Raw genomic sequence first — 10,902 nt, 5'->3', positions numbered from 1 at the left:
GACCTAGGGTGAATTTTAAATAGGGATAATTTTTAATGATTTTTAATAAGAGACACAGCTACAAATATTTGGTTTTAATTGGCTTTTATTGGGGAAATGTGCTATGTTGTTTTAATATGCTGTGAGCCGCCCTGAGTCCCGTGGGGAGAAGGGCGGCATATAAGTCAATGTATTAAATTAAATTAAATTAAATTAAACTCAGATGAAAGAGATACTAATTTCTTTGGCTAGACTGCCTAGCCGTGTACAAGGCTACATTTTTTAAAAATATATATGAAACTCCATGCTGGTCCTAACCGCAACCCCTATCTAGCTTAAATTGCATGAACATTGATACAGATGAATTAAAACCAATCTCCCAGTTCTATGATCATCTTATGGCCCACCTCTAGGAAGAGTTACGCCAGGTTCTTAACTCTGTCCTTAATCCATGAAAGACCTGGCATCACGTTTCATTCTTACGTCCAGAAACAAAAAAAAAAATGTATCTACTATACCAGTTAAACAAACAAATAAATAAAGCTTGTCCTGACAAATCCCTCTGAAAGGGGCAGACAGAATTTTAAACTAAATTCTTTAATACAAAGTGAAAATCTCAGTTCCAAGGATGTTTTGTGGGAATTCAAAGCCATATAGATTGTTATGGTGTTTCTCTTTTTCTGCCAAACAGGGAAAAATATCCCTGAAACCACAGACAAGGAACAAGATCCAAGATTGATATTTTTCTGCCTGGGATACAAGGAATCCTCGTTTTCTTGGACTGTTTTTTGAATGGCCTGGAAACCGTTGAAAGGTCTCGTTCAATAACATGAAACTAACTTCTATCGTCTTAAAATCGGTTCATGTAACAGCGGCAGCAGCAACAACAGAATTTTATATTTCCAGAGAATGCTCAATAAGTATTCCTTATCATCCTTTATCACAAGAATCTGAATCTCAACTCATATGGTTTGGTCTTGTCCTCTCTTTGCCACATTTTGGAGCTGAAATCAACAAGTGAGGATCAAGTGAGGTCTATTCACCACGCACATATTCTTCTAGAGCATATCTCCAACAACTAACACTGATTAAGATGTGGTGAATTATGGATTTTTTTCTGGCACGATGCCAGGTACATTCTTATTCGTGGCCTGCCCCAAAATTAGTTGGAGTTAAGCAACTACAATGAAATGAAGAAAAGTATTATTACTCAAGACTAGAGGGAGAAACCTACCACGTATTTTCAGATTTCAGGACAGCTGATTCGTGTTGTCCATCCCCATTGGATGGGGCATGGGTTGTGGCTGACAAAGTGGAAATAAAGAAGAATTGATGTATTTGTTTATTATTAAATTTATATGCCACCCATCTTGTGGTTTGAGGCAACTCTGGGTAGAACTGAACAATAATGAGTGATTCCATTTGTTGTTGTTCAGTTGCTGCGTCGTGTTCAATTCTTTGTGGCTCCATGGGCCGTAACTTGCCAGTCCCCATGGTCCTCCACTGTCTCCTGGAGTTTTCCCAAATTCATGTTCGTTGCATCAATAACACAGTCTAAGCATCTCCTCCTCTGCTAGTCCCTTCTCCTTTTTCCTTCCCTCTTTCCCAACATTGGGTTTTCTCCAAAGAGTCCTCTCTTTTCATTTGGTGGCCAAAGTATTTTGAGCTTCACCTTCAATATCTTTCCTTCCAAGGACCAGTCAGGGCTAATTATTCTGTTTACTGTATAACATCATGTTCCAGATCTTCCCTCCCTCTTTCCTTGCCTTTTCCATTCGCGTTCAAAATCGTATTACTGCTGGAATCACATTATATTAATAAGGCCCCGTGCATTTATATTTCCCTTCTGCTCTTTGCAACATCATCACCACGATCGTGATCAACATTCCCCCTTTTTCAGTTTCCCTGCAGTGGTTAAAAAAACTGGAAAAGCAGAAGAGAGACAACAGCCCTTCCATAAAACCCAGGGGCCGTCTGAAATTTTGGATATTCTTTCTCAACCCTGCGACAATCCTAGATTCAGTTTCAATTTACATCTCCCCTGTGCAGTGAGAGAGAGATTAAAAAAAAAATCAACCAAGCTGAAATAAAGAAACAAGCCCTATTCACACAGGTATTCCAACCTGGGTTTGACACATGTTTATGAAAATGGCGTGGTTTTTTTTTTCCTATCAAAAGGATCTCTTCCTCCGTCCTCTTTCTCTCCTTCTTCCTTCTCTTTTTTTTCTTTCTCTTCCCAGCCTTCACTCCTTCCTTCCTTCCTTCCCTCTCTTGGACCGTTCTGCCCCTGAATTGCTCACGTAGGGACATTTTCACACATTACAATCTGTAATGCCAGGGGGAAGCAGACTTTCCAAAGCTTGGGAATTTGGCAACCTTCGCTGCCAGATAGAACAGCCAATGGCAAGGGGCGGTGGGCAGCGTGCACCCGATACCCCAGCCGTGCGGTAATGCGATCTGAATACGCTTTTTTGGCCCGGCTGCCTAATTGAGCAACAAATGTCTCTTTGGCAATGGGGTGTCACAATTTGAACACACACAAGAGAAAGAGCCAGAGGTACTTTGACCATGAAGAGAGGGGGGGACAGTTGCACGTTCTTTTGAAAAAGGGGGTTTGGAAATAAAACGCCCAACACTGTACAGAGTTTTTGAAAAAAACATCCAAATGAGCAGTACCAGAATTAGTCCTATAGGACCAAGCAAGTATACGTATAACGATGAAAAAAATGAAAAATAAAAAGCAAGAAAGGATAAAGGATAATGGAGTGCATGTTCATAACTATTATAAATGATGTGTTGCCTTTGTCCCACATTCAATTTCCTTCAGGTCTAAAACCTGAATTTCCTGCAGTGGTTCTGCTTACGGGGAAATTTAAAAGCCTGCGTTACAAAAGCAATTTAGAGCCACAAAGAGCAGACCGTCCATTAGCTACGTTCAACTCCTATTTTGTATAACCCAACACAAGTCTAGCAACCATAAATATGTACTTTGTACAAGGACTCACTCCCTACTCAACACGTATTGCACTTCCCGAGTTCCCAGGTAAGATTTACAAGCTATAATTAGGATAGTAGAGTTAGTCTTGGAGACTGCGATGGTGAATAGCTGTAGCCAAAAATATTTTTCTTAATCAACGTTGAAAGAATGGTTAGCACAACAATTGCTCTCTCGGTGTGTCACCATTAATCATTTTTCATTTTAATGGAAAAGTCCCTCCCGAATGATTCCAAACTGAATTCCGCTTCTGTCTAGACAGTTGGTCTTTGAGCCGGTCCTTCACACCATCGGTGAAAAAGCAAAGAAGGGAGAAAGAAACGGAAAAAGAAGAGGGGAGCACTTTTCTCCACTCTTGTGGGAACGGTGGATTAGCAGATAGGTGAACGTGCAAGGTGGAGTGGTCAGGGGATCATTGGAAGATCATTTGTCGGCCGTGACCAGGGGGGCGTTCTATCAGGTCCGCCTGATTTACCAGTTGCGTCCATTTCTGGACCGGGACGCTTTGCGCACAGTCACTCAAGCTCTCGTCACCTCCCGCCTGGACTACTGTAATGCGCTCTACATGGGGCTCCCTTTGAGGAGCACCCGGAGACTTCAACTGGTCCAGAANAGGGAGGATTTTATTTAGGGTGATTTTAAAAATAATTTTAAATAGAGACACAGCTTCTAATATTCGGTTTTTTAATCTGGTTTTACAGGGGTTTGTATTTTTTATGCTTTGTATTTGTACTGTTTTTAATACGCTGTGCACCGCCCTGAGTCCTGCGGGAGAAGGGCGGTATATAAATTAAATTAATAATAATAATAATTCTCAGAAGCAGAAACTGCATGTCACAGATGAGAGAGACAGGGAGAGAGAGAGAGGAAGAGGAAGAGGAAAGGAGAAAGAAAGAGAAAGAGAAAGAGAAAGAGAAAGAGAAAGAGAAAGAAAAAGAGAAAGAAAAAGAAAAAGAAAAAGAAAAAGAGGGAGGGAGGGAGATAAAAAGAGAAAGAGAGAGAGAAAGAAAAAGAAAGTGAAAAAAGAAAGAAAGAGAAAGAGAAAGAGAAAGAGGGAGGGAAGGAAGGAAGGGAAAGGAAAGAAAAAGAGAGAGAGAAAGAAAAAGAAAGAAAGAAAGAGAGAAAGAAAGAAAGAAAGAAAGAAAGGGAAAGAAAGGGAAAGAGAAAGAGGGAGGGAGAGAGGAAGGAAGGAAAGGAGAAAGAGAGAGAGAAAGAAAAAGAGAAAGAGAAAAAAGAAACAAAGAGAAAGGGAAAGAGAAAGAGAAAGAGAAAGAAAAAGGAAAGAAAAAAGAAAGTGAGAAAGGGAAAAGGAAAGAAAAAGAAAAAGGGAATGAGAAAGGAGAAAGGGAGAGAAAAAAAGAAAAACAAAGAGAAAAGAGAGAGAACAAAAGAGAAAGACAGAAAGACAGAGAGAGGGAGGGAGAGGACCGTCTCTGCAGCCACCATTTCTTTCCAAGGTAGAGCAACTTTCTTCTTGCGTTATTTATTCACAAAGAGAGAAACAAGAGAAACACACCCCTTTTGCAAAAAGAGTAAGGAAGAAAAACATTAAAAAGCGACGGTCAGGATTCTAGGCAAAATGAACCAAACCAATCAGCCAGGCTCAATTCGGAAATAAGGGGAAACGAGGAGAAAGCGCTCTTTTCTCTGAGATGACCACCAAGCATTTTTATTTATTTACTTATTTTCGAAAGAAACCAAAGGGCCTCAATACCATCACCTCAATCACATGAGCACCATCGACTGCGTCACAAAAAACAGGCACGTGAAATGAAGGAACCCCATCTTGGGTTTCTCCCCGGATCAAGAACCAGAACCAGAACCCAACTAGCAGTCAGGATTGTAGTCTTAAAGAAAAAAACAAACCACCAAGTCCAATTTAGTCTCCTAAGGAAACATCAAAACTCCACTAGAACATGAGTGTAGAAACATGTCAACTTGTGTACGGACCAAGGATGAATAAAACCACTTAGGGTAGTGACAGTAACACTGTCATTTCTTCCAGTGAAATAAACCTGGGAGAAGATTCTTAACGTTAGAAATTAAATACAGGCAAAACGCCCCAAAGGATTTGTGATTGTCGTGGAATGACCCACACAGGTCTTGGGAAGAGAGAGGGATGCAAGAGATTTCCGGAGCAAGCGATTTCAAACTACTTAAGTTGTGGAGACACACTGAATGTTAACCAAATCCCTCAAGACGAAAGGAAGGCCACAAAACAATGTCAAAAAAAAATTCAACACTTCCGGAATTATTTTGGGAGACAATTAAGGAGAACGTTTGAAGCTCGGGGTCAAAATGGTGGACCGGAGTTGTTCACTAAGCTCTGAAACGGGGGTCCTCAAACTTGGCAACTTGAAGACTTGTGGACTTCAACTCCCAGAATTCCTCAGCCAGATTCTGGGAGTTGAAGTCCAGAAGTCTTAAAAGTTGCCAAGTTTGAAGACCCCTGCTCTGAAATGTCCTACAACACAACACTCTTTGGTAGGGCTTGGACACTTAAAGAAGCCCTTGTACAATTTTTGTTTTTCTGCTTATCAGCTGCCTGTTCCAAAGGCTTCTTAGAGGATTCCATACATATCCAAAATGACATAGAATGGGACAAATAATTTACTAAATTAAACAAAAACAGGTAAGAATTTACAACAGTGCACTGTCCATTCATTAATATGTTGTAGTTGAAGGCTAAAACATATGAAGAGCAATTGCAGGAAGTGTCTATGTCTAGTCTAGTGAAAAGAAGAACTAGGGTGACTTGATAGCAGTATTCCAGTATTTGAGGGGTGGCCACAAAGAAGAGGGGAGTCAAGCTATTCTCCAAAGCACCAGAAGGCAAGACAAGAAACAATTGTTGGAAACTAATCAAAGAGAGAAGCAACCTGGAATTGAGGAGAAACTTCCTAACAGTGAGGACAATTAATCAGTGGAACAGAAGTTGCCTCCAGAAGTTGAGGGTGCTCCATCACTGGAGGTTTTTAAGAAGAGATTGGACAAACATTTGTCTGGAATGGTATAGGGTCTCCTGCCTGAGCAGGGGGTTGGACCAGAAGACCTCCAAGGTCCCTTCCAACTCTTCTATTCTATTCTATTCTATTCTATTCTATTCTATTCTATTCTATTCTATTCCATTCCATTCCATTCCATTCCATTCCACTCCATTCCATTCCACTCCACTCCACTCCATTCCACTCCATTATTCTATACTCTATATTCTATTCATGTGTGTTGCCTGTGTTACCCACAATTGGACCCACTTGTTTCCTTGAAGGTCACACACATAAATAAAACAGATGGAGCCAAAGATCACATCACAGTGACTGTCTTGGCTTCAGGCATCCCAGAGTCACAGTTGTGACTAATTCCCTTACATGTAGAAGGCCGAAAATCATAAAAGAGGATGTGCTAAGCACACAGCCACAGTTTCTTTTATTTTTACATCCCTGGCAAGCATTATAAAACAACTATTTTACGAGGGCACTCATCCCAGACCAGCAATTCAGCCCTACAGAACACACACTAAGATTATCCATCCAGTTCAGCCAAAGTGAGACTCCAGGATCCTTTGAACTCTACGGTCCCCAGGTTTTCACACGCTTCAGTGGTGATCTGGAATTTGGACGATGTAGCCAAGGAGTCTGCAAAAGCCAATTATTTTTCTTCCAGTTCCCTAGAGAAGGCCAAGGACGAGAGACAAAGACACAAAGATTTTCCCAAAGGTGCCTTTTTCAAGAGGCAACTGGACTTTCTTGTTTTTCTTTGAAGATGTTTCGCTTCTCATCCAAGAAGCTTCTTCAGAGCTCAAGAAGCTTCTTGAATGAGAAGGGAACCATTTTTGAAGAAAAATCAACAACAAGATCAACAACAAAATCAACAACCATGACCTGGATGACTGAGAATCTCCACAGACCTTCAGTGACACAAAGGTTTGTGACTGACAGCTGAGGTGTCAACGCTGCTAACATTGGATGTTTTTTGCATTGACAACAGATGGAAATGTACCATCTTTTACCTTTTGCTTTTAGAGTTAGATGATGCTGGGAGGGGGGATGTGAACGAGAGTCCAGCTAGACATAACAACACTAAACCTAGCGTGAGAATCAAGGTTATTGAGCCCAGAGCTGATAAGGATTTGGTGGGCTGGAGAATTGGAGAAGAAGCCCGTGCTTCAAACTAATTGAGGAATGTGATTTATGACTGTTAATTAGAGGAGGGAATTGTGCTTTGATACTATGTGCTCAGGGGAGGGGAATTCAGTTTTTGGCTTTGATTATGCACTGCCGATGTTATGCTACTCAAAATAAAGATTCTTTAAGGTAAACAATGCCTTTCATCTGTCGGAACCGTGACATGAGGTTTCCGAGCACAATTTTACCAGGACTCTTTAATCAAGATGATCTGGAGGAAGATGTTGAACTGTGGTGTTCTTGGTGCTGTCTGAGCTTGGTTCTTTCTTTGCAGATGTTTCATTATGTAAGTAACATCTGTATGGCTGAGAGGGGGGTGGAATTTTCTCTTTGTTTATATACAGTGGTTTGCCCTGACAGTGTTGGTGGGAGTGTGATTTTTGTCTTGGTAATTCCTTAGTTAAGTTGTGGTTCACTCCTGATTTATCTGAATTAGTTGTTTCTTGATTAAGGTACTAATTTTGGTTTGTCTGGTGGTACTCCCTGCCTCTCTAGGTGCTGATTGCTGTCAAGGAAGTATTCTGATCTTTTCGTTTCCTTTTTAGTTTTTTTATGGATTTTTTTTCCAATGGTGTGTAAATGTTGTTCATCTCTATGTGCCCGTTGATGGCGGAGTGTTGAATGTAAATATTGAATTAATACAACATAAAAATTCCGGCACTGACTCTCCCAGGAATAAGACATTTAGGAGAGATTTGAAGATGCGTGTAGAATCTACTGGAGATTTGGTTGGGAAAAAAAAAATAGGCATTGATTGTTTCATGTTTGACATCCACATTAATCCTATTACATTTTCTGTGACTTCTGAATGGGGTCAAAAATAAGCCAGACCTGATTTTCTTGACCCTTCTTCCTGAACTGTTTACAAATCTGTTGGCCTTTTAAGTCTCTCTGTTTGTGGTAAAAGATATTTTCCTAATTTTTTCAATTGTAAATTGAACTTCCCTCTCTCCAAACAATTTAAATCCATACAGTAAAACTATTAATCAATCCTTCTCAAACTTTGCAGGTTTCCTAGATAGAGTTCCTTTTATGCCCACCGCTAGTTTAATAACAATTACAGTAGCTTCAAAAGAGAAATAACTGTGGGCGAAAAGAAATAACCTTGTAAATATTTCTTTTTTCTTCCATAACATAGGAACCTCACATTTGGCAGCCACTGTGCTCTTTCAGAAGGTCCAGATTTCATCCAGTTTATCGTCAAAATAAATAAAATATTATTCTGAGTCCCATTCTACATAAGACAAATCTCAGGAACTTCATTTAGTCAAGACACTCAATTTTGGTCCAACAGTTTCATGGTCTCAAACGAAGGAGACTGTGAAAGGAAAACTAAGGGTTTTTTGTAGTCACCATCAGATAAAAGTCCTAATGGAAACTTGGAGTTGACATACATTACGTGCTGTCCTTGAATTACGGCCACAGTGGAGCCCAAAAATGTATGTTGCTCAGTGAAAATTTGTTGAGTCTTCCCCCGTTTTACGACTTTTCTCGCCACAGCTGTGAAGTGGATCACTGCAGTTGGTAAGTTAGGAACCCGGTTGTTAAGTGAATTGGGCATCCCCCGTTGACTTTGCTTGTCAGGAGGTCGCAAAAGGGGAACACATGATACCCCCCAGGACACTACAACCGTCATAAGTACGAGTCAGTTGCCAAGCGTCTGAATTTTGATCGCGTGAGCACAGGGATGTGAAAATGGCCATGTCACTGTTTTTCAGTGCCGTTGTAAACTCTGAAAGGTCACTAAATGAACTGTCTGTCGTACGTCGAGGACTTTGTATTCATAAACACCCATTGGTTTCTGTACTTTTTTTTTCATTTTTATGACCTTCTAAATGTGGCTAAAGAGCAGTCAAACCTGGGTCACTCAAAAAAAAACCCACCTTTCTTCCAATTAATATATTATAATAATAATGATAAAGTTGGAAGGGACCTTGGAGGTCATCTAGTCCAACCCCCTGCTCAGGCAGGAAACCCTACACCATTTTGGACAAACGGCCGTCCAGTCTCTTCTTAAAAACTTCCAGTGTTGGAGCATTCACCGCTTCTGGAGGCAGGTTGTTCCACTGGTTAATTGTTCTCACTGTCAGGCAGTTTCTCCTTAGTTCTAGGTTGCATCTTTCCTTGATTAGTTTCCATTGTTGAGTTAAAAAAACAAATTTTCAGTAAGCCTCAATGAAGACATGCCTCTGAAAGCAGAGATACAACGGGACCGTGTCTCGTTAAGCATCTGCAACTTTGTTGGATCAAAACTGTAAAAATCACATTAAATGTCAAGGATTTCTTTCTTCTTTGGTTTCCACCTCAAAGAAAGGAAGGTGAGATCCTTCAGACGTTGTGGGTGCTCCATTGCTTTAGGTTTTTAAGAAGAGACTGGACAGCCACTTGTCTGAAATAGTATAGGGTCTCCTGCTTAAGCAGGGGGCTGGACTAGAAGACCTCCAAGGTCCCTTCCAGCTCTATTCTGATTGATTGATTGATCCCATAAGTTTTAAAAAAAGAGATTTGGGCCAAAATGAAGTGAGAAAAAAAGTAAGACCTTCTATCTCCTTTCAGAACAGGGGTCTCCAACGCCCAGTCCACTACCGGGCTGCAGCCTGTTTGAAACAAGGCTGTGGAAGAAATGGGCAAGCGCGCACACGAAGTACCACTCATGCAAACAGTGGGCAAGCGCGTAGATGTGCATGAAGTTCCACTTGCACTCATGGCGGACACTCGCGTTCACGCACATAGCTCCATTTGTGCAAATGGAGCTTCATGCACGAACACCCTCCCCTCGCGCAAGTAGAGCTTCACATGCATTTGTGTGTTGTCTCTGCCAGAGGAGCGCCACGTGCAAGCACAAGCACTCTCTGCTCAAGTGCTCTCCACTCACGTGAGCAAAGCTGCGTGCACGAATGCCACGTACCCTTAGCTGACACGCAAGCTCTATTCACGCGAGCGGAAGACGCAAGCGCACCAACCACACAAATGAACTATGCATGTGCGCAGGTGCCTGCTACTCTCTCTCACACACACACATATATGTGCCCGAGCGGGTCGCCAAGCAGAAAAGGTTGGGGACCGCCGTTTTAGAATATGTTTTAGAGCTGTGGTGGCGCAGTGGTCGGAATGCAGTACTGCAGGCTGACTCTGACCACTGCCAGCAGTTCGATCCTGACCGGCTCAAGGTTGACTCAGCCTTCCATCCTTCTGAGGTCGGTAAAATGAGGACCCAGATTGTTGGGGGCGATAGGCTGACTCTGTAAACCGCTTAGAGAGGGCTGTAAAGCACTGTGAAGCGGTATATAAGTCTAAGTGCTATTTCTATTGACTCAGACTTCTGTCCTTCCGTGGTCGGTAAAATGAGGACCCAGATTGTTGGGGGCAACAGGCTGACTCTGTAAACTGCTTAGAGAGGGATGTAAAGCACTGTGAAGCAGTATATAAGTCTAAGGGCTATAATCAACCGACTTTGCCTCGGTATTCATTTGGGTGGCTGTTGAATTAAACCATCTTGAACAGCCTGTAAGGAAATGAACAGAGATTCCTCAATGCTTCCTGCAGGGATGAAACTTCCTCAGTCACAAATTTATTATCTAAGGAATGCCTTAGGAGGAGAATCAGTTGTGGGCAGCCTCACAAAATGGCCTTCCTGGGGGAGGGGACGATAAGCACTCAGAAAGCTCAGCTTTCCTAGAATCTTTCTGGACATTTGTCCTAATGTCTTCAGTTTACCTGGCTCCTTAGTCGGTAATGCTCAAC

At 41.6% G+C, this 10,902-nt stretch overlaps 1 protein-coding gene across 1 annotated transcript in view; it reads right to left on the bottom strand.

Moving 5' to 3' along the window:
• Positions 1 to 9,889, bottom strand: part of RET (ret proto-oncogene) — an 89,922-nt gene extending 80,033 nt beyond the window's left edge. The window contains exon 1 of the mRNA XM_015822399.1: positions 9,745 to 9,889. Coding sequence (XP_015677885.1) covers positions 9,745 to 9,889 — 145 coding nt within the window. The remainder of the gene's footprint in view (positions 1 to 9,744) is intronic.
• Positions 9,890 to 10,902: the final 1,013 nt, after the last annotated feature.

This window comes from Protobothrops mucrosquamatus, unplaced genomic scaffold (assembly GCF_001527695.2).
Source record: "Protobothrops mucrosquamatus isolate PMUCROS unplaced genomic scaffold, P.Mucros_1.0 scaffold1552, whole genome shotgun sequence".
Lineage (NCBI taxonomy): Eukaryota > Metazoa > Chordata > Lepidosauria > Squamata > Viperidae > Protobothrops > Protobothrops mucrosquamatus.
The sequence above is the reverse complement of the archived record's forward strand: the minus strand, read 5'-3'. Positions and strand labels throughout refer to the sequence as shown.